The sequence below is a fragment of the Falco cherrug genome, chromosome 2, assembly GCF_023634085.1.
Source record: "Falco cherrug isolate bFalChe1 chromosome 2, bFalChe1.pri, whole genome shotgun sequence".
NCBI classification, from domain to species: domain Eukaryota; kingdom Metazoa; phylum Chordata; class Aves; order Falconiformes; family Falconidae; genus Falco; species Falco cherrug.
In genome coordinates, this window is record NC_073698.1 from 114,423,246 (window position 1) to 114,450,841 (window position 27,596).

Consider the following 27,596-nt stretch of genomic DNA (forward strand, 5'->3'; position numbering starts at 1 on the left):
AACTTACAGAGTGCAGAGGAGTGTAGGTGTTTTGGGTTGGTTTTTTGGGTGTTTTTTTTGAGAGGACTATCAAACTCAAAGTGATATATTAATCTGCAGATCTAATTTTACAAGTTTAGTCACATTGGGGAGATAGCAGTAATAATTATTTGAGGGCATGTAAAAACTGGGAGACTGATGTATCACTATGAAGTTAGATAGACCTCCATAAAATGGAACAAGCCTTACACTAGTCCCCAAAAAGGTGTTTTCTGAGCCTTGTCCATGTGTCTTTAAGCAACTGATTCTCAGAAGTAAGAGCTTATCTGAGTTGTTTCTACATTTTGTTCCAACAAGATGTCCAGTTGTGAAATACTATTTCCATAGCAACTAACTGTGAGAAGATATTTATTTCATTCCTTGTAGGAACTGAAACTCAAAATGAGGTAGTTCATTCTTTTGGCTAACAAGAAGAAAAAACCCAGACCCAAAACCCAATCAAAATAAGAGGGCAGCATGTTTATGAACAAACTCAATCATGCTGACCAGTTTGTCAGAAAAGGCCAATTGCTGGTTTAGTTGGAAACGTGTTACAGTTGCTGCAAGGCCAGTTGGAGCCCTTCTTCCAGTATTGCAGGTTCACTGAACCATTTTGATGCCTGTTACCTAACAGTTTGCCTATATCACTGAATTTTCTTAAATTATTTTCTATTTCCTTTCTTTGACGCTGTTCTATGTGCTAAATTTCACCAGATAAGGGACAATAAACCTCTAAGACTGAGATTTAGCTGTGAAGCATTGGGTATGTTGTAATGGAATAAATGTGTCTATTTAGTAGTGGTAAAGGCTTCTCTGCATTGGAATAGTTGTTTGAGTTTAAAGTTTCTTAACTGACAGTCATTGCTGCGTTGACATTTCAAAACATACGGAACTGTAATCTTTGAATTATTTGCAGAGGTCATTGTTGCAACAAAAGTTTTGTGTTTCAGTTCTTATAAAGAGAATTCATTATTATTAAAATACTTATTCAGTATCAGTGTAAATACACAAACCTTAAAAGGATTTGTTGCTATGCTTGAAGTATTGTATTGCTTTAAGACCGAGGTAAAGTGTCTGAGTAGAAATGGAGAAATACAGAGTTAGGGTTCCGTGGCATGTCTGCTTCATCACCTGTAACTTAAAATATACATAAGCTGTAGAAGACCTAGTTATATGCTGTAGGCAGGGGGCTGTTAACTAGGGTAGTAACTGTGTTACTGGAATAAGCAACAGCCTGTGGCGTGGTTTGTAGTGAAAACTGTAACATCTATATAATGAGAATGAGTATGCTAACCTGATGTAGCCCCTTTGATACTGTTATTCTGCATGTATTGAGGGAGATCGCTAACAGCTGTTGGAGGGTGATAGAAAATTCTTTCCTTTTGGAGCTCTGTTCTGCAATTTGAAACTCCTGATTTCTTAAAAAATAAATTCCATTTAATAAGCACAATAAAGTAATGCTTCTCTTTAATGGAAGAGTAAAGATGAGGGAAAGACAGTGACTTAAAACCATAACACAATTTTTAAGTGCAAGGAATAGTACTGGTAAGGCACAAACTATGGGTCAAAATTGGAACAAAATTCTTCCTGCTTGCACGACAAAATTCTCAAGGGGAAATAAAACCAAACGAAGGCAGAATGGCTCTTGAGCAGAGTTGGAGTGATGCAGCTTGGGAGCTTTCCACATGGTAAAGAGTAACATACCTTAATCCTGCCTGCATATGGGTGTATAGGTACCATGCAAATTGAACTGACTGAAGAGTGGTTTCTGTAAAGCAGGCATCTCAAATTCTGGCAGACCTGACTTTCTGTCCTCCTGTTAGTGCAGCTTTCTGTCCTTTGTCAGTAATGGGTAAAAGTCATCCTGGTTTTGGATACACATTAGAAAGTTAATAAATATTTTTGTTCTTGTTATATGACTAGTAGATGAATTGTGTGTTACTCTACTATAAAGGCTTTGGCCAGAACAGTTGCCTGGGGGTCATGAAAACACAATGGACAGTGGTGGCAACATTGATCTTTAACCTGTAATTGCATATTCTTTTACATCCCATTCAAAGAGTATGTAACTGATGCTGAAAAATACAGCATGCTCATGTAGAGTAAGCAGCAGTTACAGCTTCTGTGTAGTAGAAACTGAATTTGATTGTTACGTGTGCATTTCTGGCTAGTCCACCTTCTTTCAATAAACCATAGAAACTAGGTATGCAGAAGATGTTCCTGATGATTGCTGTCTCCGCTCCAGCTAAGAATATTCTTAGCAGTACTTTGTATTCTGATTTAGCAGAAATTTTATCTAAAATATATACATATGTAATGTAGATGCAGTAATACCTGGTTTTGATGTCTTTAATTGAATTTGAAATCTGTTCTGAAAGGCTGATCTTACTGGTAAAGAAGGAGTTCAGTCACTCTACCTTCGTGTCTTTCATGACCAGGTCCCCGTTCCCCTTCTGATGCACCCACAGAAGTCCTCCTTGTTGCCCTTTGTGTGCTTCACCAGAATTAGTTTTGGGTGGGCTTTGGCTTTCCTAACCCCACACCTGCACGCTCACACAGCATCTCTGTACTTCTCCCAGATCCCTTGCCCCTGCTGCTACCTCCTGTATGTTTCCTTTTCCTGCCTGAGTTTTGTCAGGAGCTCTTTAGTCAACCTCTGCTTATTTTCCTGTTTGTCTTGGAGGAGGTGATGCTTGAAAAATAAACAAGCTCGCCTGGACCTCTCTTCAGGACCTTATGCCATGGGATTCTTCCAAGCAGATCTCCAGACAAGGCCAAAGGCTGCTCTGCTGAGGTGCAGGGTTGTGATCCTGCTCTTTTCTTTTAGGATCCCAAGTTCCGCTATCTCATGGTTTCTGAAACTGAGTTTGCCACTAGACCTTCATATCCCTGCCCAGTTATTTCTCATTTATAAGTCTGAGGTCCAGCAGAGCGCACTTCCCCTCCTTGGCTTCTCAGTCGGGCTTCTTCCAGTTTTCTGAAGAAGGCCTTGTGTACTTCCTCCTGGTAAGGCTGCCTACAGCGGACACCCACCGGAATGTCACCCGTGTTGGTCTGCCCTCTGTGTCTAACCCTGGCTCACTGTCTGTCCCCAGGTGGAGCTCTGTGCATTCCAGCTGCTCTGTCACACAGGGAGCAGCTCTCCTGTCTCACCTCGCCAGGGTGAGAAAACCAGCTGGACAGTAAGTGATATGTAGGACAGGGAGCCTAGTAACTTGATTTGCTCCTGAAACCTGTAGGCTCAACGCTTGTGCCAGTTTCAGGATCTGTATTACAACTAGTTAAACTAGCAGAGAGCGTTTGCTGTGTCTAAAATAAGATTAATCTTTATTAAATCGTTAGCGGTATGTCAGGCATCAAAATCTCGGAGGGCAGTAATTTGGTGAGGATTTGCTGGGTGGATGGTCTGTCAAATATTAAGTGTTGGATTTTGCTGTTGGGGTGCATGTCAAGCTGGAGGAAGCGGTGCTGTGATCCTTGATCAGATGGTGTGGTTGGTAATTTGTGACACTGGGTGTGTGCTTTGCCAGCTACCTAGAGCGAGGTCCACCCCATGTCATACCCAAATAAAAAAGTTGCTTCAGTTTTGGGGACACTGGGTCTTGAGCCATCGTGGTCAGATGGTGTTATGCTGAAGGTCACATTCTTCGGAATAAAAATTTGTGTTCGATGAAAGAAAACCTGTATTCAAGGAAGCCCTGTCTGCATTTTCTTGCAAAACAGCTATAGTTTTCTGTTCCTAATACCTTCTTAAAAACCTGCATGATTAACACAGGGACTGTGCTTTTTGAGCTGTTAGTTGAATTAAAAAGCACTAATCCTTTCCCCTAGCAAGAATGTCAGACTTTCCCCAGAAGCTGAGTGACTCAAGTTTATGTGTGAAACTGGGTTTTTAATTTCTGATTGATAGAGGTACATGCAGCTGACTCCAAAGACTTTAATGTCTTTCCATTTGGCAGAGTAAATGTACTGTAGCAGCGGGGCAGGGGAATAACAAGTTTGTTACCTGGTTTCTGCCCTCTTGATGTCTCCTGGAGGACTATCATCCCTCGCTTTCATCCTAGAATGAGCTGCCAATTAATTTTTATTGCAATGATTCAGTAAAATCAATAATGTGACAAACACTTTTGTTAGTCTAACCCTGTATTATCTCTGTACCCTCACTTTTCCTTGGTTCTGTCTTGGAAGCTCCTACAAGCTTCTCTAATTACCATTTTCAAATAATTCCCCTCACTCCCTAGTGAACAGGTGAAATGCAGGAGAGAAATGTTTCCAATTCAGTTATGTTGGGCTATAATAAATTTAGTACTAGTTCTAACACATCCAGAATTAATCTTGACAGTTTGCTCATTGTACTGTGAACTTTTTCAGATAGAAGACTGCCTCAGTGGCTTTCCTGGAACAGATGATACAAATAAATAGGAAAGTAGTGCTGTTACTCTAGCAACAAGAATTGTGAGATCATTAACTCTTGTCTGACTGATGAGTTCTGAATTGTGCGCTATACTGGATCTTGAAATAAGCAGCAGCAGCTTTTGGGTCTGTGTAATACTGGAAATACTTCTCACAATCCTGAGGAAAGGGAGGAAGGCAGTAAGAGCAGACCTTTGGGGTTATGTGGGAAATGGGTAGGGATGGAATCCGTGGGGGGCAGCTCTGAAGAATAAAGGAGTTCATTAAGGTTGGCAATTTGTAAAGAACAGCATCTTCTAAATGCAAGAACAGTCCAGGAGAGCAGACAGATCGATCACAGGACTGTCTTGTCTTTACAGGGAACTCATGGCTGCACCCTAGTCCTAGTGCAGTGTAAGGGAGGTAAAGCAGGTGTTTTCTATAAAGGAAGAATCCACACACTGGCCAGGCCTGTAGGGATGGTGTTTGGAAAGCCAAAGCTCACCTGGAGTTGATGGTTGCGAGGGATCAAGGTCAACAAGAAGAGCTTTTATGACTTTGTTAGGAGTAAAAGACTGAACAAGGGAAAAAGTGGTCCTGTTGCTGAGTAATGTGAGTGATTGAGTGACGTGACTGCAGTAATGCAGATAAAGCTGAGGTGCTCGGTGCCTTCCTTGTTTCAGTCTTCTCTAATAAGGCCTCTCAGGTCTCTGTACTCAGGAAGGGTTCGTGGAGGAGAGCACCAGCAGTGGATGAGAAGCGAGCTGGGCTTCGGCTGGCAGTTCTAGACCCATATACAAGTCCATAGACCCAGATGGACTGCGTCTGGGGATGCTAAGAAAGCTGCCTGATACCTTTGCAAGGCTCTTCTCTCACTGTTGAAAGGTCATAGAGAGCACAGAAAGTCCACAGCAGTGGGAGGCAACTATTCCACCCATCTTTCAAAAAGATGATTTAGGAAACCATAGGCTGCTCAGCTCCACTGGACTCCTTGGAAAAATCACGGAATGAGTCCTCTGGTTTTCGGGTACGTGAAGAAGGAGGAGACTGGAAACAGTCGGCATGGATTTGCCAAGGCCATGCCTGGCTAGCCTTATTGCTTTCCATGGTGGGTGTGTGAATTAAGGAAGAACAGTAGTGGTCAGTGGTGACTTCAGCAAGGCTTTCAGTACAGTCTGTCACAGCGTGCTCGTATCCAAGTTGGGATGTTACGGTCTGGGTGGGTGAACAGTCAGATGGGTAAAGATCTGGTCATACTGTACATGGAGGCCAGTAACAAGTCAGGTACTGGAGAATTCTATACTATGGCCTGTTTAGTGTCTTTAACAGTGATGTGGAGGTGATGGAGTGCACTCTTGCCTGCAGAACAGACTGAACTGGTATGCTTGAGGGCTAGGCTGTTATCCAGGGGGACGTAAACAGGCTGGAGGAGCGGGCTAATAGGAGTCTTATGAAATGCAGCAAAGTCCTGCACTTAGGAAGGAAGAACACTTGGCAATAGTACAGTCAGGACTAGCAGGAGAGCAACTTTGCCAAGAATAAAGCCCAAAACTATGACTGGAACAGGAAAAAAAAAAAAAGGAAGTTTGGAAGGTGAAATGGGAACAAAGGTGATGATCAGAATACTTGCCTGTGATGATCAGAATACTTGCCTTGCAGGGTGTATGAGAGGTCTGGGAATCCTGATTTGTCCTTATCTTCGTGCTTCTCCTGCATTGTGGTGATCTGCGTCTCCAGTCAGGTCCTTTAACTTTTATCCCGTCACTCTGTCACTCATAAATGATAGTGATTTGCTTGCAACATTCAGTAGTCATTTGAGTTCCTTGGATGAAAAGTGCCTAGATAAGAATAAATCTTAAAAGCTGAGTGACTGATATTAGGAACAAACAACTAACTTTTTTTTTCCCCCAGTAAGCCGTATAGTGTATTGCTTTCAGAATGTTGTAAGCAAGCAAAAAATGTTAATGTGAATGAAAACAATTAAAGCTGGGAAGTGAAGAGGCAGTTTCCCTTTAAACACAAGAGGGAAATATGGTATAGCCCTGGTTAATGTAACTGCTTTGAGCAGTGCAGGGTGAGCCCATTATTCAAACTGCACACAGGATTTCTGGCCTGCCTTTTTATTGGGTTGCTAGACTGATGAAGTGGACTTCTTTTCCTTCCTTTGTATACTTTGTGATAGGGTAAATGGCCTGTTGCAGGTTGCTGGGGTAGGGTCAGAAGGAAAACTAGGTAATCTTCAAATATCCTCTTGATATGCTTGCCAAAACACATATTACTATGTAATGATGTATCAAAATCTTACTGTGGTGGCTCTTCCTCTTGGGTTAACAGATCCCAACAGTCCTTCAGATGGGAAAATGATTTGGTGAGGGCTTAAATCCTGTGTTATGGTTCTTCCTGTTCATGTACAGGTAAAGCTTATATGTGCATATTCTTCCATGTGAAAGCTGAACATAACTAAACAGTAATTTTACTATAGGCTGTTGTGGTGTTTTGGCCCTGGCTGGATGCCCACCAGAGCTGCTCTGTGACTCCCCTCCTCAATGGGACAGGGGAGAAGAAATATAATGAAAGGCTTCTGGGTCGAGATAAGGGCAGGGGGATCACTCAGCAGTTACCCTCATGGGCAAACCAGAATCAACTTGGGGAAATTAGTGTAATTTATTAGAGTTCAAATCAGAAAACCCACCTTCCCCTCACCCCTCACTTTTTCGCAGGCTTAACTTAATTCCTGATTTCTCTATCTCCTCCCCACCGAGTGGTGCAGGGGGACAGGGAATAGGGCTGGGGTCAGTCCCTCCCACGGGAGACGCTCCAGAACTTCTCCAGTGTGAGCCTTTCTCAAGGGCTGCAGTTCTTTACACACTGCTCCAGCGTGGGTCCCTTCCATGTGGTGAAATTAATTAAAGGTAATTAATTTAGTTACAGGAAAACCTTGGAGTAAGATCGGGATTTGAATATGTGTATTTCTGGCTGGCTGAGTTTAACAAATTGGTTGAGAAAAAAATACATGTAGCATTCCGATAAATACACAACTTCAAAAATGCTAGTCTTATTAAAAGACAAAGGGAAAAAAATGATAAGCAACACTGAAATGTCTTAGCTGTCTCTCTATGTGCTATCACTTAGTTTATTTGCTGGTGTAGAACTGAACTTGCGTTGCAGAATGTAAGTAGTTCTGCTTTAACGGTTGTCAAGTTTGACTCTCTCGCTTTTTCCCCTGCTAGTTCCTACGGAACCTGCTTACAGAGAATTGGATCCATGGTTTTGGGGGAAATTACATCATCTCTTCTGTATTTTGTGGCTGGTTTCTTCAGATAACTTAATGCAGCTTTGTTAATCTGCATTTTTCTTTATGCTTAGAATGATCCACGTGCAAAAGTTACTCCAAGACTTCAGGTGACAAGCAGCAATTAAGCATTACATGTCCTAAAAGTGAAGAGTGTGGGATAGGCAGCGCAGTGTTAAAATAGTTTATAGAGGCCAGAGCCAGTTTCTGGTCATAAATACTTCTGGTAATTGTCCAATCCTTTTTCTGGTCTTTCCAGTTAAGATCTTTGAGAATCCACACGATTATCCCTCAGCAAAACCCTCTTCAGTCCCAGGGTATATAGGTGTTTGTGAGGGAGTGCTGACTAATGGCTGTAACATGTACAAAAGAGATAGCTTTTGTTTCACAGTTAAAACTTGTTACAATGCTAATTAGATAATTCATACTATACTTCCTTGTTACAAAAAAGAATAACATCCTTATCAGCTCTGTTTCTGAGCTATGTACCTGGGGTTTTATCTGCCTTTAGCTTCTGCGTGCGAATTTTTTTTTTTTTAGTCATCCATTTTTGCAATGTTTTGTCATGCATCTCAACTAAGCATGGGAACAGGTCCTCCGAATGTCTTGCCGAGCTGCATTTGAGGTGGTTCTTTGCCAGAGAGATTTGGGTTTGTATGGACATGGTAAAAGAACTCTGGTTGTTGGTCTTGGCAGTTGTTACCAGTACAAATGAATAATTTTAAGTATATTTTAAGAATATTTGTAATTTTAAGAATAATTGTAAAACAAAGGCAGCCAGAAAGCAAGCCAGAATAGCGATTCTGGTAGTCTGATTTGCATAGTTCAGAATCTAGAAAATGCTGCCCATGTGTAGGAGGCTTGCTGGTTCTTTTTTGAAGTTGTATTTTAGATTTTTGTTACAGATTTAAAAGTAACTGCTTGGGGGTAAAGGGTGTGTAGGAGGCGTTGCAGTAAGTTTCTGAAACTCCTGAAGTCGAAGATGCAATAGAGAGCTTTGAAAGGGTAAATACTGTAGTGTAAGAAATTTATTGACCATGTCTTAAAAATAATAAAACAACAAAACAAAAGCCACACCCTCCCCCCCAACAATGACCTTTAATGCCAACCACATTAACAGTCTTTGGGACAGACAGTCCATTCTCTTCCAAAGATAAGATACTAGTGATAGAAGTTCTCTCCACATTTGCACACATTTTGCACATACAGCACTTCTGATTGAATTGTTACAACTTTGAATAAAAAGCTTTTTTCCTCTTTCCCCCCTCTTTTCTTTTTTTTTCCCCTTCTTTTTATTAAAGAGGTACTTGCCACGTATGTGTTCTCATGCTGTCACTTTTTCAGAAGCAGCAGCAGGAGCAATGGACTATTTCTGGTTTGCCCATGCAACAGTGAGGAGAAAAGGATAATGTAGTAAAAATCAATATTTAGGAGCTTTCTGAGCTGGAACTCATAAGTTCAGGAATCTGACAGTATGTAGGCTAGTAGACTGTTTCTAGATTTTACCAGCTGCCAGTTACAAATCCATATAACTTCTTACCTTATCCCTTCTATCCAGTATGCATTGCTGCCCCAAACAGGAGACTTTCATCGGTCACGTGAATTTTTTCGGGTTTTTTATTTATATGTTCATGTATAATATATACAAAGAACACATTTAATAAAATATCCTTAAAGATCAGCTTTCTTCAGTTTGCATAAAATAACTTCTGTACTGGACCATGCACAGCTTACGTCTTTGTGTAACACCATAAACAAGACCACCCTTCCTCGATGGTGACCTTGAAACCTTCTGTGGATCTGGAGATACAGCAGCAACTCTGTTCTCCAAACAGATCTGCCTGGCTTCTTTTTTCAGAAAATGGGAAGTCTAGAAGAATGGTTATTTTTGGATGACTGGGTGAAACAGTGCTTCGTGTCCACGTTTCTGCTATGAGGTTGTATTAGTGCTCATCGTAGGTTAAGTACTTCTTTCCAGGGAGGCAAGGATATTCTCTCCCAGAACTTGAAGGCAGAGCCATTAGTTTTCATCATATTATTCAAAAAAACCTTGCAGTAAGAAAGAGGGATTGATTTCTTTTCTACAGCGGTTCTGTGCCTCAGCAGATCCTGAAGATGGCATTGGACTCCTGCTTCTTTCTTCATTCATCTTCAAAACCATCCTCTGCTCTCTGATTCCTTGTAGGCATATCCATGGAGGGTTCATTTCTATCTTCTTGCTCCCTGAAACATTGTTCAGGAGTAGAGGTATTAATTAAAACCAGCTAGAAATTTTACTGAAGAGCTTTTGTGTTAGGATGGCTTTAGACTGCTCTAAGCTGGCGTGCGGTTTTACTGAATCGCTCTAGAGAGAGTCTTGCTGGTGATGCAAGAGAAAGGGTGACTGGTGTATCTTTTCTCATCTCACTTTTCTTCCAGTGGTCTGTTTCTATCATGAGAATAAACAAAAAGTTTCTGTCTTGGAGCCGTAATTCTGAGTACAGAACCTCATGGTGATTTAGACTAGCAAGGACAGAAACAGCTACTACAGGGATTTGGAGAAATGAGAAACAGCCTGTGCTTTGCTTATCAAGTAGCTGTGCACGCTTGACTGACTTGGGCTTGCTAATTCAGTGCCAGGGTTTGAATGTTTGGCTTCTACCCCAGAGACCACAAAGGTGTCTGGTAATACTGGTCATATTCCATGAGAAGAGATGGGAGCCACTTGGGTAGAAACTGAAAGGAAAAAGCAGTGCACGCTTTCCTTGATTTCTTTTTTTCTCCTGTGCTTTCCACTACATATGTTGATGCCAGAGGGGGAACATGAACCCTTCATATATCCTGTTCACTTTTCTAGAGAAAGGTACTTACGTCATCTCATAGTCCTTGTCCTTGTCCGCCCGACAGCAGCAGCAATAGGCTAAAATACCAATAACTAAAACTGCAGCAAGAGCTCCACCAGCGATGCCAGCGTAAAGAGCTATGTTCATGGATGCTGTACAGGAAGAAAAGAATTAGCCCTTTGCAGTGAGATGCGTACCACATGCAGCCAGCACAACCACTGGACTTCAAATCCCACCGCCGGGAGTCAGATCTCACTGCCGGGGCCAGGCTGAGTGGGAGCCACCTGTGTCTGACTGCAGCAACTGGAACGAATTCTGCACTGGGTGTCTGGTAAGTGTGCAGGAGCAACTGGTTGGACCGTGATAGGGAGGAGCCTGTGGAGCTGAACAACAACTGTCGATACAGTTCGCTTTCAGACTTTAGGGACTTTGTTTTATCTTACTCTACGCTTTTTTTGTCATCTGTGAAGTACTCTATGAGTTAGTGAGTACTCTATTAGCATGTAAACCAATGCAGAGTATCTCTCCTAAAGGTAGAAAAAGCGCGCTATTTTTTTTTTGCGAGAAAGCAGAATTTTATACTTGTGTGTGCGTTTCCTCCATTAATCCTTGGCCACGCAGCCAGAATGCTTTCTCTGGTACCACCCTTCCAGTAAGCAACCCCGTCTCTTACGTGGCACAACGCTGACCGTCATGTTGCAAAATTCCTTCCCCACAATGTTGGTTGAAGTGCAGATGTAAAAGCCAGAGGTATCCGCTGAGATGTTCTTCAGCGTTATTTGTTCCCCTGTTGTGAAGCACAAATCCAGTTGAAAAAAAAGAAAAGAATTAAAGCAGGGAAGGAAGTGGGGACAGCAGCCCTTCAATTCCAGCCCAGGGTAGCTGGAGCCATGAGAAGTTATTAAAACTGATGGATTGCTCCGCCTTGCTCGGGAGCTGCTGTGCTTTCCCTAGCTTTGGGTGTGATTTGTGGGAGGACAAACGCAAGCGTGCCGTTGTGATTACAGGGAACATGTGGCACTTGAACGTTCCTTTTAGAAAGAAAATTGTAGGTGGAGGGTGAAGAAGAATTTGTGCTTAGCGAGAGCTTTTTTACATTGGATTTTGCTGAGAAATGTGAGATGGCCCAAACCAGCATCTGGCTTTGAGAACTGGCCATCTGATGAATTAACTCGTGGAACAACAAAATGCTTTTCAGTCCTCCAGCTCTTAGGACGTCAGGTCTGAATTATTTAGCAGTGGGGGAAATAGTTTTCTAGTCTGGGAGTGGCCAAGCAGGCTGTGAAAAAAAATGAGGAAAGAAAATGCAGTGACATGGAATTGCTGTGATACAGCAGTGTTTTCTGTCCAGCCTAACAGAACATACGGTAAAGCTCAGCTCTGTCATTTCTATTTGTTAGTCTCCAGCTGACATTTATACGCGTAGTCCATGCTTTTTGCTTGTGATGTACTGATAAAGGTCCAGATTCCTACTCTAAAAGCAAAAAACTCTGAATACTTGACAGTGACTTCCTTGTATTTTCCCTGTGATCTCACTGCTTTCCAGCCTACTTGTGGGACTGGGATTCTGTTTAGTCTCTGCTGGTGCCTACCGCTGGACAGTAAAAGAGCATGCAAACCAAGAAATAACAGCCTGCATGCTTGATTTTAATTTTTTGTTTGTTTTTTTAGTGTCTACATACTGTCCATGCTTGCTTCTCTCTCTCTATATATATATTTACACACACACACACACTTTCCTTCCAGGGGGCTGTTTCTAGCTTTCAGAGTTGCAGTCTATAAGTGGACTGCAAATCCTCCTATATTAAATCAAAAGTAATTGACTGGTGAATCAAACTGGGAAAAATGCAGGTCAGATACTATCAATTTTGGAGCAGCTCCTAAGAGGATTCTGCACACTCTGCAGAGCTGGGACTTGCTTAGCACAGAAGGAAATTGCTTGTAGTGACAGCAGGTGTCCAGCCAGGTTGGGGCAGAAAGGGACAGTCGGCACGCTGCTTGGGCATGGATGCTCTGATGGGAACAGGACGGAGGTGGAAATGGATCAGAAGAGACCCCTGCCCAGGGAAGACCAGGATTCCAGCAGGCACCTGCTGCTGGAAGAGCACAAATCCCGGGACGTTCAGGGCTGTGCGTGATGCGTTGGCACCACTTAGTGGCCAGTCAGACGAATGAATAAGGCTTGTGCCCCTGCTGGTGATGTCTCTGGCATAATTTACGCAAGAATCGGCTAATGAGTTGCGAATATCCCTGTCGAGTCTGATCGTATTTAGTTTATCTCTATAGCGATGCTATAACAGTACCTGAACCTGCCCTTCCTGGTTTAACTTACTCAGTCTTTCTGGAGTTGAACGTGCCAGGAAGAAACAAAGTTGTTTAAAGGAATAAATCTGAGTCCTCTTGTCACTACTGCACTTCAGAGAATACGAAACCCAACTTTCTGTGCAAATAGTTCTACCGAGGTCCTGCCGTGGAAATTCAGTTCAATTTTTTCCCAGATTCTGACTTAAAGTAAATAAAATACTGGGGGCTTGTGTGGCAGTCTTAAAGAACCAGAAGTCTCATTTATGCTCAACGCAGGCATGGCATAACTGTTTCTCATACCACCTTCCTCTAGGTGAGGAGTCACCTCTGGAAGGAGAGTTGCTGCCAGAGCCAGCTTTTCTGTGCCTTCACCCCAGAAAGCAACCTGGTCAGTGTCGAGCAAGCTGGGATATAAAGACACACCAGTTAGAAACTTCGGTGCTATTCCTCATGTTACACCCAGCAACTGAAAAGTAATGATTTCTGTCTGGTGAGCCAGCTTTCTTGCCCGGTGAGAGCTGAAGTGAAAATCTTACTGACCATTGTTACTTTAGGTCACAGTCCTTTTCCCCTGGCTAAGTTACTCAGGAGTGTGTCTTGTATCAAAAAGACAGCTTTTCAAAATTGTGGTCAAAGAACTTTCTAGAAAAAGCCTTTAAGTGTGTTTTTGTATTTGCATCTCAAAATCTTTCCAACCCTGATCTAGAGAGAGCTCAAAGACTTGACATCTGAATTTCACATACCTTCTGTTGTTCTTAGTACACGGGGCTCATTTTGTACGTTGAAGCTTTGCCAAGTGTACCTGGGCTTTGGGGAGCCCTCGTGAGAAACACAGGTCAGATTGATTGTATGACCGTATTCTGCTGTCCCCAAAATCTTGCATTCTGGCTTGGATGGTGCAACTGAAGGAAGAAAAAAGGAAGGAATTGTATTAATCAGAAGTAGTTTTTTGTTTCAACCCATCTTCTTCACCAGTGCTTTTTATTCCTGCTAAACAGAGGGTGGTCTTGCACCTGCCATCTTCTTCTGAAAGGAACTGGAGTGAACTTGTCTCTAATTTGTTTCTCCCTTCTTGGCACTGGTCAGCCAAGAAGGAATTGTAAAATGCTTTTTGGGATACGTCTAATAGTGTTGGGTAACTCACCTTTTGGTAACTGGAGTATGGCAAGCCACAGGGGGAATGAGGAATGCCATGTCATGGGGCAGGAGTTACTAGGAAAGTGAACTATAAAGACTATTTTCTACAGTCAGGTTATCTAAGGGAGGTGGGTGCTCTAAGCCCTCCAACCTGCTTCCATAGTAGTAGGAAAAGACCAGATGGAATTGTGGATGATGACTTCCTGGGCAAGATTTTTTCTGTTAGAAGATCCGTTGTCAACAAATAAAAGAGTTTTGTCTTAAGGGATCGGGTGTTGCCTCCATCATGCTTACCAAGGACAAAAAGCGACAAGGTTGCGGTATGCCTGGGGGGGTCATTCCTCAGACGAACGCTGCATACATATGTCCCGTTGTCTTCCATGGTCACTGCATTGATGGTGATGCTGATGTCCCCTTTGCTTACATCACCGCTAAACTGTATACGGTTTTCATAGCCCTTGCCATACTGTACAAGTCCATCAAAATACCTAGTGACAGCATCATCCTGATAGGGAGGGAGGGAAAATGATCAGTCGCAGTGTCTTCTGTGTAAGTCTACAACCTAACTTGATGGTTTATCCCACTCTTAAAAGAAGAGCAGCTTGGAAAAGAGGGCCTGAAACTGCCTGAGTTTGCCAAAAAGCCAAGAAAAACAGAAATTCAAAAGGGGCGGGGTTTCTGTTTGGAGTCTCCTTCTCCCACCTTATCTGAAGTCAGACACAACTGGTTTCTTTTGCTGAGGCTTATCCACCTTTCCTCTCCGTGACGGAACACTGTGACACTTGCCTGAGGTCCACATGTTGATCGAATTCCCCTATGATTACACAAACTCCCTTGCTTTTTTCCAGCAAGGATCTTCAGAGAAGAGACCCTTGGCAGTTACTGCAAGGAGATACCCAAAGGCTGGTTCCCCTCTCACTAATTCCCAAGAATTAGTCGAGAGAACTTCAGAGGTCTCTTTACATTCAAATACTCTCTATGAAGGTAGGAGACCTCAAGAATCTCTCCATGTACTATTATCATCAAAACTTTTTATATAGCATAGTATCCGATATATGTGTATATATATAAATATGTATATGATACATATACTTAAATAGATACATCTTTTTATAAAATATCTGAGTATTTCACATATTTTAATAGGTGTAAACCCACAGCATATACAGTGATGTATCCTCAATACATAGTTGCAAGACCAAGAGAGGAAAGAGAATGGTGGGGGCTTGCCTAGTATCATGCAATAGGTCTGGGATAAATTGCATCTAGAACCAGAGTTTCTGTTTGCATAGTTCTGAGATTAAAGGAAGTTTTGAAGGAATCTTTTTCTTCCAGCATACATTCCTGCCCACAGCCCTGCTTCCACCTCTCCTCCCACTCCCCTCTTGGATATCCTACCATACGTTTTGTTATGCAACTTGATTTACCTCGCTATTGATTTTCCTCCAGACAACAACATCTCCTGAGACAACAGAAGCCTCAGTTTTAAAATGACAGTGGAGAGTAACGTTGTTCCCTCGTGCCACCTGTATTTCCTTGTCAGGTGCTTCCACAGTGAGGGCATGAGCAGTCACCAGAACTAGGAAGAGAATGAATTCTGTACTCAGCAAAATTAATGACATCTGGATTCCATGTTTTGTCTCTTTGGCTTTTGGAATAACCCCACATCCCCTCCATCATTCCTGGCATTCCCCACTGAGCAAGAGGTGATGCACGCTGTGGCTGGTTGACTATAGGAGGCTGCTGCGTAGGGTGCCTGGGAGCTAAACTCTGCTTTCTGTTCCTCGTTTCTGTTCTTCTTTACCTGGACATACATTGCCATGGAATTTATGAAGATGTTTGGTTTTTTGTTCTGAGCCCTCTTTGAGTGTGACTGACATCCTTTGACAGGTCTAAATGTACAGAGTGAGACAGATAAACAGATAATACAAGTGCATCAGCGGTCTTAAGGATTCAGGCTAACCTAACAAATTGATATTGTCAAATTTCAGGGATCAGGAACACTATCAAATAACTTGCCTCGATCCAAGTCCATAGAGAAGTGACATTTTGTGCTAGGGAATCAAAACCTGTTCATGTAATGCCCTGAAAAAGAGAAAAACCTAGAAAAGCAAAGAGACCTTGAAACAAACAAGAGAAGAATAGCAATTTGTTTTTAAGAATTAGTAGGGTAGTAGTCACCTTTCTCCAAGAACTGTAGCTCCTGCCTGTGGAACACAGGAATAGCTGAGCATTGAATAAAACAGCAATTCTTCTATGCCCTGGTGAAGCACGCAGGGCACAGGGTAGGTGTTTCTTGTATGCTGGATGCTGTTTGACTTGATGCTTAATTCATCATACCTGAGCTTTAACTAGTGGCAGGTTTTAGTTCTCTCAGGACTGAGCTGGAGGTTTACCTCTGCCCTGCCATAGCTGACCTTCATGCCTGCGGCAACCTATGTTTAAAACCCACCTGCTTTCTCCTTAAAGTTTGTGGGTTGGGTTTGGTTTATGGCACCAAACTAAATCAGTCAAGAAAAATCTTAAGTCTGAAACAAGTTAGAGAGAGGGCAAGAAGGTAAGGAATGGAGTGCTGTAGAGGAATGCAGCTGGGTTAATTAACGATATACGGCTGTGGGCTGGCTTAAGGGGTGGCAGGTTGGTTGATGTGGATAAGGTGCAGCTGTGGCTGGTTCCTGCTAAGTAGTTAAATAGCTCTAAGGACCGTATGGAAGAGGAGCAGCCAATGAAGAGAGATGTGGAAGAAGTAGAGGGAGGAGTGAGAGTGCCCTGGATGTAGGAGAGGCAAGGAGAAGCATGCAGCAGAGGGATTAGCCTGAAGAGTATGAAGGTACAGCACAGACAGTAGAATCTGACCGATGGTAAAAGCCTTGCTGCAGCCTACTAGTTTGCTTGTGCTGTGGCAGAGTGCTGCTCAGAGGCACTCCCATGGCAGAGAGGAACGTGGTCCAGTAAGGAGGAAAGTGGAGGAGGGCAGAGATGTCCCCCAGAGGAACTTGCTGTGTTTAGTGGTGAAGGTTTGCTTCTGAACAAACCAGGCTGAGTCAGTGTTCCCCCAGAGAGGATTTGCCTGCCAAGTTGCCCTCCAGCAAGCTTTGGGTCCTCAGTCTGCCACATCTCTGTCCAGGGTAGGCCTATGTGGGAGCGTGATGTGTAAGGGAGAGAGCAAAGGCCATCTGGATTCCACCTTGAGTTGCGAACCGATGGTGAATACATGCTTTGTTAGGCAGGAAAAGGCCGCAGCCACACGTATTATCCCAGTCAGAGCAAGCCACTGGCGAGCTGAGCATGACCAGAGCTTTTAAGAGATCCTTAACAGCACTGTTCAATTCACAGCAGTGAACGCCAGTGTCCCCTAGGATAACAGCACAGGGACCCAAAAGGTTCTGTTGTCCCTGTGCTGGAACCCTGCTGGTAGCGATTCCAGCAATTGCACAGGGTTACACGGAACAGCTGGCGCAGGGATCTGCTTTTTAGCCAAAGTTCCCATCTTTCTGCATTCCCTGACCCATCACAGAGTTGTTCTGTGGTCTGGCACAGTTAATTAGCTAAGCGTGCATTTTAGTCTCTTCCTCTGTGTCGTGGTGGTAGTGGTTTCTGTTCTTTCGGGGATTAATTCATTTACAGCCACTGACAGCTATGAGAAGGAACCCAGCAGGGCAAAGTATTTCTAACGTGGTTTTATTGCAGCCACTCCCAGGTCCTTCCCTGCTCTGGAGCATCCAGTGCAAGGCCCGTGTTTGTGTAGCCCTGCCAGTCTTTCTGAATGTTGTTTTCATCGTATCTCTGTATGAGACACCTATGAAAGCTTTCCCGTTGCCTGTTGTGACTGGATAGAGATGCTTTCCTGCATTTAAGTAGCAGGACCACTGACTGTACTAGGAGATGGAGCAAACCCCATTTCTTGATCCTTTTGTGGCTCAGAAACTGGTTCCACCAGGGCAGGGTTCACTGACGGGTCATAAACTCAGCCCTGAGGCAGGGCAGAGACTGCCCAGCCCTAAGGCTTCCTTTCACGGGTGATTTTCCTTCTTCCAGGTGGGTGACTCAAATCCTACGACAAATATGTTTGGTTTTTTTTCCCAAACGTCTTTGGTGCAGACTAGGGGAACAGCTGAAGCAAACACTGCATACAAGAGACACAGTCCGTAACAAGCGAGACCGCTTCTTCATCTGTTGCTATCGCCCCAGCGCCCAGCTTCTGATGCTCTCCCATTTTTCACCCACGACATCCCTTTCTGGCTCCCACTCCTCCTCTTAAGGCCTTCTTCTGGCTCTCAGGGAAGCTGCAGGGTTTCATTCTAGATGCCATTGACTCACGCCAGTTTCCTCCTTCCCTGTCTTCACCTTGTTTCACTTATTTACAGTCACCCACAGGCAGCTGGCCATAGGCAACATGTCTAAAAACTGGGGGTTATTCTTCAGGGGTTGGCTGTTTTTTTTCTGAGAGAAAACAGAATCTATTCAAAGTACAGCCGAAGGGAGGGGAGGGCCGATTCTGAGAGAACTTCAAGAAGGGAGAGAGGATGAATAGCCTATATAGTATAGAGGGGTGGCATCACATCGATTTAAGCCTTAGAATTATGCTTGTGTGTGCTATCAATTACTATGTTTATAACATTTTAAGAAATTGAGAAGGTTTTTATCTCCTGCTGCTCAGGTTCAACATTTGTACTTGTGCAAAGGAAGAAGCAAATCAAAGTGACGGGTCTACTTTCACATTCCTTACTAAGTATTAATCAAAACAGACTGAAGGGCAATTAATAGGGCTGGAAACAATTAGAGGAATATTCTGTTTGCTGAAAACATTGAGATTCTGATCAAGCAAAATTATTATTGCTGATTTCCCTTGGTAGATTTGGCTAGTAAGAAAAGCAGGAAAAGTGGAAATGTTTTATTTAGTCTCCTAATGCTCTGACTTTTAATTCAATACTTGACCTCAGAATTTAGCTGAAACTTAATTCCAAAGTGGGAGAGGGGAAACCTATTAAACATGAAATTTCCAGTAAAAGTAAAAGGTTTGTTTGATTCAGAATGACCATTCGGGGCTTTTCCTTCAGCAAGACGTTTGCAGTACCAGTTATTTGCACAACTGCAGTGAAAAGCTGTGCAGCAGAAGTCGCCAGCCTGTGCTGAGATCCTGATGCAGCTCGTTCAGGGCAGCTCCGGCATCCCAACACTGCCGTGTGCTGTGCAATTTCTCCACTCCAGCGAAATGCAGGAATCTACTAGACCTTTTCAAAAATTTTTTTCACAGGCCAGTATTTTAACACTGAATTATTACCATTAGAGTCCTGCCCAAACAGGCAAGAAGGGCTTCACCCAACATACATATTTCTGCTCTGAAGTGTTTCCCATCTGTGATTCCAATAGCATGAAAGTGAGAATAATGAAAAAGGAGAATGAATACCAATTGACACAATTTACATAATGGTCATCAACTCATGAGAAGTCACATCTGTTGCACATGGAGCACATCCACTTTTTCTAATTATGTTAAACTTTGTGGATTTCTTTTTCTTGTGGGTCTTATTGTTGAAGTGAGGTTTTTCAGGATTTTTGGTAAAAACCCTAAGCTATTTTCATGTACATAGCTTTCTTTGAAGCCTGGAAGGAGGTGTAGGAGCATCAGTATGAGGCGATGAGACAGGTTAAAAAGCAGTAGAACTGAGACTGCAGTCTCCACAAGGTGGGATGAGAAAGGGCAAGCTGGCTGATTTATATGCGTTAGTAGGGATTGTTGTGCATCCCCTTGATGCAAATAATAGAGAGAGATCGCAAGTTCTATCAAAGTACACATAAACAGTAGGATTTAGGCGACGGAGACCTACAGCACATGCAGATTTATGTATAAAAGTATAAAACCCAAAGACTTTTCTAATTCCAGCTGAGGAAGTTCTTCAGAGATAAACATTGTATGTAATGGAAGCCATTGAAACTGGTTTTAAAACAAATATTTTCCAGCCTCATAAAGAACAGCATTCTTCTCTTGTTCCCAACACTGCCTTGTGGCTTTAGGAGTTGCCTGTGAGTCTGGACATTCAGCACAGAGATGGTAAACACACCTGCCCGATCATAAACATGAAGGAACTTTTACTAAACAAGAAAAGAAATACACAGAGTCCGTTGGAGTACTTGGACCTTGTAGTGCTGTTTCCTTCTACCCAACCCTTGAGGACATAACCAAATTAGTACTCACTGGCACTGAAAACCAATGGCCAAAGTCTTTCCATTGCTGTCCTCCTCATCTCTCCTTTGTGTCACCTCCAGGTGCTCTTCCTTGTAATCCCTAGGTGGCTGAATAAGCGATTGGCTTTAGGGGAAGGGCTCCTTCACATAGCCGTCACGGGTTCACTTTCTCGGTCTCTTTTATAGCGCTTCTCCAGTCTGCCGCTCCCCACAGCCAGATCACCAGTCGGCTTCGGCGCTGCTTGCTGCTCTCTGCCTAGGGGCAGAGAGGAGACCTGTGGACTCCTTCCCCAGCTGTGAACTTTCTTCCCCAGTTAAACTGCCTTTCCCTGTTCCTCCTAACACCCAGGTACATAAAGCAAGAGAGGAGCCAAACCGAAGGGTGCGGTGGCTGGGAGTGTACAATACAACAACTGAACTGAAGTCATGCTTGTGGTGACATGTAACTAGGGGAGGGTAAGCCTCGTTCATCTTAAATATTTATTACGGGAGCCTGGGGCCAGAGTTAAGGCATTGAAATGTTTCACAATGCAGGCAGCTGCCCACTTCCAGGCTTTAAGGAACCAAGGTGCTGAACTCCACTTACTTTAAATACCTATAAGAATATGTCATTTAGGAGAATTCGATGACTACTGGGCTATCTAAATATAGGGAAGATGCATCTCAGCCAGGTTCTTATGCTTGCTGCTCAACTGTCCCAGCGTGTGGCTTGCACAACAGCCATAGGTACCAAAGGTCCTTTCTACCTGTCCGCTGAAAAAGGCTGTTAGATAAACAGAGTGGCTCGTGGCGTGTTAGCTGTGTACCCGGTGAAGTCCAGCCACTGCTCACAAGTTCTGGATGGGCACTTGGGAAGGACAACTAACTGCTGCTCTGATTGACCAAAGAATAAAAGGACTGACAGCAGCTCAGGCAAACATCTGATGTGACATTTAATTGAGTGCAGCTGGCTAGCATGTCTTTTAAATGCCTCACTGCCGACAGGCAGCAAGGGATGTCTCCATGTGGGATAGTTGTCTATGCTCTATGTCTTAGCCGTTTGAGAGGCAAAGTCACTTTTAGGGCGTGAGTGATCATTTTAGGCATCTTGGATGGGGACTTCATGCCTTTAGGCACCACTGTGAGTATGATTCATTTCATCTGACAATACATTGATAATAGTGATAAACTCTGTTTTTATTTTTGAAGGAGGCCACCTCAAAAAGTGGATGCCTACGCCAGATATATCTGTATTTAGTCCATTAAAGCAGTTCTGGATCTTGATCTTGTGCTGACCGCATACTTGCATGGTAAACCTGCCCAAAGCCATGCTCGAGACTGCCCCTTGGTCTGTGTAGCAGCTGTTCAAAACACCTCCGAGACAATGGAGCTTACGAGTGACTGGAAATGTAATCCCTCTGATAGAAAGGACAGTCTGTACTTCTGTGCTTGATACATAACCTTTGTTCTCTTCAAAGAAACTGTTAGCACAAAGCAAATTAAAAGCACATAAGAGTACAGAAGTAGTATTTGGCAATCTTCCAAATGAGAACAGCCAATGGAAAAATCCATCTTGCTATATGCACCTCATCTTTGAGGGGCTGCAGGCGTTAGGAGATGGCAAGGACTCTGCAAAGAGAGGAGAGCCTTTTCCCAAAAGCAGTTTGCTATAACCTCTAAATGACTTAAGATGTAAACAAAACTGGACCAAGGTCAGTAGTTTCCTTCCCCTTCTTCAGAGCCCACAAGGATGAGGTTCCTCACAAGGATGAATTTCTTAAATATTTACCTCCTTTAAAGACTTTACGATCTTTGTGACTGTCCTACAGCCTTCAGGGAGAGACATGTAGGATTCTACTCTAGCATCCACACTCTATTTTGCTCCTAATTAATATTTAATAATGTCTGATGAACAGAGGTAGTGACAGAAATGCCATCACCGTACACCATCTGCCCATACTTCCTCTGTTGATTCTCAGCTCTCTACATAACAGGTTTGAGTTTTCACCAAAATAACTTGGTTACAGCCCTTGACAGACACTGGACCAACTTGGTAAGCTTGCCGTTATCCTCTTTACAGAAATAAGACTTCCACTATCATTTATACAACCTCTCTTTCTTCTCTTCTCCCCAATAATTTGAAAATCCACTTGACAGCTAAATTTGACAGATAGATAGTAATCTTAAAGACGGGAAGTTCCTTTCAGTCTCATAAAAATCAGCAATCCCAGTCAGTTGGGATAAGAGAGAAATCTAGATTAATGGTACCTCTTGGGCATTAATCATTGTCTTCTACTCCAAGAATCTGTGGTTGTGCAACCAGTGCACCTAAGCATGGTCTGGCTCATCTTTTGTGCAGCCAGGAAGGTAGGGAAATAGCAAGCAGTCACAGAGGGCAAGAGCTGATGGCCCGTGAGGGATGTTTATTGTGCTGGGGCTCTTGGACTGCAGGACACACTTCCATTGGGAATCAGGCTTGGTAATCCCACTGCTTGTGGAAATACATGGGGTTTCATCTGGTTTTTTTTCTTAACTTCAGCAACTGGCTAGTAAAAAACCCACAACAAAGAGAATTTGCAAAGTTAAGCTGCAAACAGTGCTTCTAACAGTAGTTCTTCAAATAACTAAAGCAGGTCTGCTCTTAGTAACCTTACTGTCTAAAAGGTATTATGTAGATAGGGGGTCCTCAAACTATGGCCCGCAGGCCGGGTACGGCCCCCCAGGGTCCTCAATCCAGCCCCTGGTATTTACAGAACCCCCACCCCCCCCACCGGGGGTTGGGGGGGGAAACCAAGCAGCCGCAGATGACTGCCTGCCACTTCATCCACGTGTTGGCCCCCTGTTTAAAAAGTTTGAGGACCGCTGATGTAGATCAAGCAGTGCACGAGTGCATGGTGACTCTGAAACAAATGCACTATTTTCACATAAATTTGTCCTTTATCTGTAAAAGCAACAAGGTTTTTACAGTTTAACAGCAGCAACTTCTCCAAGCATATTGGCACGTGTCTAATTCCACTCTGCTGGGAAGGAGGGACAGGCACTGGATCTCGCCTCACTGTCCGTTCCTTGGACAGGCTGCCTTATCTGGTGTCCGCGCCAGAACATTGGTGTGGAAACAATTCACTGTGGGAATAGCTTTACCCTGCCTCTACCAGCCACCCTGTTGCGTTGGAAGTAAATAAGCTGGCGCTGAGATTGATAACGTTCTGTTGAAACCAGCGAAGTAAGACTGGTTTCCTGGGTATCATGGAGAGCGTATGCTCCAACACCTGATACTTAGATAGATCTGATGTTAAGACTTGTGTTTAGATGCACTTTATTTATTGCTGGTTATTTAGGCCTGGATTGGAAAGAGTATTTAGGCACTTACACCCTGTCCCTTTTCCCTAGCAGTTCTCGTTGAGGGCCACAGGAGCTGTGGATAAACGCAAGAAGGAAACGTACAATTTACCCATAAGAAGTCCATAAAGCTGCCCAAAGAGAAAGACTTCAGCAGCTGGCGATATTAAGAGATTTTGATTTTGTTTCTAGGTTGACTTTCTTTCCCTGTCTAGTGTGAGCTGCCAAAACTTACGGGCATTGGCACCTCAGCCAAAAGAGCTGCCACAGGTACCGGCAACACTGCCAGAGCTTTGCCATGGCCCTACTTAGGCTAACGCAGGCCTATGTCTTGGCATAGGCTGACACACATCGACTTCTTCATCACTGACCCATGGGCGATGCAAGCCCTTAGTCTTATTTTTCCTGATGGCTGCATCTCTGGGGAATGTTTTTGCTGATATATAGGATTTTTAAGGGGTATTATTAGCTTATTTAAATGAAACTGCCATTGACATGAAAAGCTTTAATATGAAACTAGGGTGGCTTTGCTGTCTTGCCAAAAATATATACTCTGATAAGGCTCACCTATAGAAGCCAATGAAGATCAATGGATACATAGCATAGTGCTAACACTGTTAATGATCGTAACTCCTGTTAGAGAAAGAGGAACCTTCCATCAAGATCCCATCTTTCCCACCTAAGAGGACAGCACCTGGCCATCTTCAGTTTGGGTTCGTCTATGAATGGATACATTAATCACCAATGACAGATGCCCAACCGCTTATAGCTTGCTAGTTTTTGCTGTGTTTGCATGTGTATACGTTCGTTAGCAAACATTTCTAGCATCCTTGCCTCTGTTCTGCATGGGCATCTTGATTCCACAAAGCAACAACTTGTAACAAGCAGCGAGGAAGAGCTGCCGGTGTATTCTCCACAATCCCACGACATATGCGATCCTATCTGCATCTCTACATGGGAGCAGAGCAGTGGGCATTTTGGGTCTAGCCATCATCCCCTGCTGCAGTTGTATCCTTAAAGATTCATGAACAGGTATTTTCAGAAACAGCTCAGTGACTTGAAAGCATCAGTTTTTATTGGATGTCAATGGCGTATGTGATCCCACAACATTTAGGTCCTTTGACAACTCTGTTCTCCCATAATAAGGGAGTCCATAGGCAGACGCCTTTAGATCGCTTCCTGCCTCAGTCAGCGGTAATTAACAAGAACACATGTGGTACTGCATTGCAGAAGCAGCTAAAAATGGCATTGCCCAGAGGAGGCAGCTGTAGGATCAACACAATTGATCCTCTTTTTGTATAATAAACCATTGAGATCTCTTCAAACCTGAAATTAGTAATCCATTTCTCCCCTTGATATCACACCCTCGATTCAAGACAACAATTTCTCTGGTTACTAGTTGCCCGCCCCTGTAACTGTGTTAACTCAAGTCTGGGCTATGAGCACACAAAGACCTGAGTGCCTGTTTCACTGCTCCTCCGTGCCATGATGTGGCATCCCTACAGTTGTGGCCCCATCCCCGTGTGGCGATGCGGTGCTCAGGTCAGAAGGAAGGGGTGTGCGCAGGCCCGGCCAGGCACTGTGCAGCAGCAAGGGTTCCTGTGGTATGAGATGGGTCGGGTCTTTTTTCTGCTTCCTTTCTTGTTTGTTTGCAAAAGGAATCAACAGTGGGATGTCATTGCATGACTCAGAACTGGAGCCCTCAGTATGGGTGAGTAGCTTTTAGGCGTTCATCTGGTTCTGCCTTGGACCACCCTGGCCCATGAGCTTTGCTGAGTAGTCAAGTGATGGGAAGTGGAGGTTTCCTCTTTGAAAAGACATTGCAGAAAACACAGTGTACCTCATTCCTAGCTCTTCCAAGAACAAAAATCAGCTAATCATACAATGGTTTGTGTCAGAAGGGGCCTTTAAAGATCATGTAGTCCAACCTCCCTGCCATAAACAGGAACATTTTTCACTAGATAAGGTTGCTCAAAAGCCCACCCAAACTGGTCTTGAACACTTTAATGATGGGGCATCCACAATTTCTCTGGACAACCTGTTCCAGTGTCTTACCACCCTTAATAGTAAAAGATTTCTTCCTTATATCTAATGTACATCTACACTCTTATTATAAAACTATTGCCCCTTGTCCTGTCACTATAGACCCTGGTAAAAAGTGTCTCTCCATCTTATGCCATCCCCTTTAAGTACTGAAGGGCTGCGGTAGGGTCTCCCTAGGACCTTCCCCAGGCTGAATAGCTCCGACTCTCTCAGCCTTTCTTCATGGGAGAGGTGCTCCAGCCCTCTGATCATCTTGGTGGCCCTCTGGACTCACTCCAACAGGTCCATGTCTTGTGCTGGTTACTCCAGAGCTGGATGCAGGACTCCAGATAGGGTCTCACGAAAGCTGAGTAGAAGGGGGAGAATCGCCTCCCTTGACCTGCTGGCCATGCTTCTTCTGATGCAGCCCAGGGTAAGGCTGGCTTTCTGAGCTGCATGCGCACATTGCTGGCTCACATCCAGTTTTTCATGCACTGGTACCCTCAAGTCCTCCTCTGCAGGGCTGCTCTGAATCCATTCATTCCCCAGCCTGTATCGATATTGGGGATTGTCCCACCCTGGCCCAGGTGTAGGACCTTGTACTTGGCCTTGTTGAACCTCATGAGGTTCACATGGGCCTGCTCCTCCAGCCTGTCAGTGTTCTCCTGGATGCCACCCAGGATGTATCCCTTTCCTCTACCAAATCGACTGCACCGCTCAGCTTGGTGTCATCCACAGAATTTCTGAGGGTGCGCTCAGTCTATGCCCGCTGTCTATGTCATTAATAAAGATATTGAACAGTACTGGTCCCAGTACGGAACCCTCAGGGGCGCCACTTGTTACTGATCTCCGTTTGGACACCGAGCCACTGACTGTAACTGGATGTAGCCATGGAGCCATATCCTTATCCATCGAATAGTCCATCCATCACATCCATCTCTCCAAATTAGAGGTAAGAAAGTTGTGGTGGACAGTATCAAAGACGTTACAGAAGCCCAGGTAGTTGGCAGGTAGCTTACTTCTAGTAAGCTTGGAGTAGCTCACCCTGCACTGTGTTTCCCAAGGACATCAGAGGTCATACCAACATTTCAGGTTGTGCCTGATGGGATCCCACTTGCCTGGAGGTTCCCTGCAGGCAAAGGTCCAGCTGAATTCACTGTCTCTGGGCTCCTCCTACAACTGGGAGATGTCAGAGGAACCAGCCCACAGCGGGGAAGGAGTTAAGTGCTTGACCAGCTGCCATCTATGAGGCACTGAATTCTTTCCCTGTGCAATCCAGCAGCCAGCATTAGGACAACGCTATATTTAGAAAGCTGATAAAGGTTTGGTGCTGACAGTTGTCCTGCCCCTTGGTGAAGAAGCCGCAGAGCAAGCGAGAGGGGGCAGCTGATTTCTCTCCCCCTGTTACCATTCCCTGCCAGGGTTCCTGCCCTACTCACCGGACTCCACGCCGTGCCTCCAGCAAGGACCCCTGGTGAAGTCGTCCAGGCACAGGGGGTAAGTGCCCTTCCCTTGCTCCCCTGCCTGCCCTGCCAGCAGCAGCCACCTCTCAGCCCCGCCGGTGGCACACGGCTGCCGTGCTCCCGCCTGAGGCTGGCTGCTGGGGCCCTCCGGAGCCGCCATCGGCTGCCACGGCACGGCGAGGCTGGCATCCCTCTGGCCGGCGCTGGGGAAGCGTTGGTTGCGTGTTTTCATGTTCCTGACAGCGCTATGGCCCCCCTGCTCTCCCACACCTGGGGGAGGCACGGCAGCCTCCCCACAAAGGGTTATAAGGACAAAATCCTAAGGCTTAAAGCGCCTTTGGCCTTGAGCTTTAGGAGTGTTTCATTTTGGAGAGGCGATGTCTCATGTTTCTTGTTCCTTCCAGTCCGGCCCTGGCTGTGTATAGCTCCTTCCAGCCACCGCAAGGGCTGAGCTGGCCAGGGAGGGGATAGAGTTTCTGCCCCACCACCCCTTCCTTCCTGGCCTTCCTGCACGCTTACTCACAGGCAAGAAGGGCATGGGCGCTCGCTGGGGAGCAGCCAGGGAGCTGCACGAGGCCTGGGGAACGGCAGGCACCCTGGCAGAGGAGCCAGTGCAGCTGGCTTGCCGCAGGGGCTCCT

At 44.4% G+C, this 27,596-nt stretch overlaps 1 protein-coding gene across 1 annotated transcript; it reads right to left on the reverse strand.

The window, feature by feature from the left end:
- Positions 1-9,797: 9,797 nt before the first annotated feature.
- GPA33 (glycoprotein A33) lies at positions 9,798-20,543 on the reverse strand. The gene is made up of 7 exons (XM_027814328.2): positions 20,165-20,543; positions 15,393-15,544; positions 14,260-14,470; positions 13,572-13,730; positions 11,198-11,311; positions 10,553-10,676; positions 9,798-9,925 (listed from the first exon to the last, which is right to left on the reverse strand). The coding sequence occupies exons 1-7, from the start codon at positions 20,211-20,213 to the stop codon at positions 9,844-9,846; spliced, it is 891 nt and encodes a 296-aa protein (XP_027670129.1). The 5' UTR covers positions 20,214-20,543; the 3' UTR covers positions 9,798-9,843.
- Between the last annotated feature and the right edge of the window lie 7,053 nt (positions 20,544-27,596).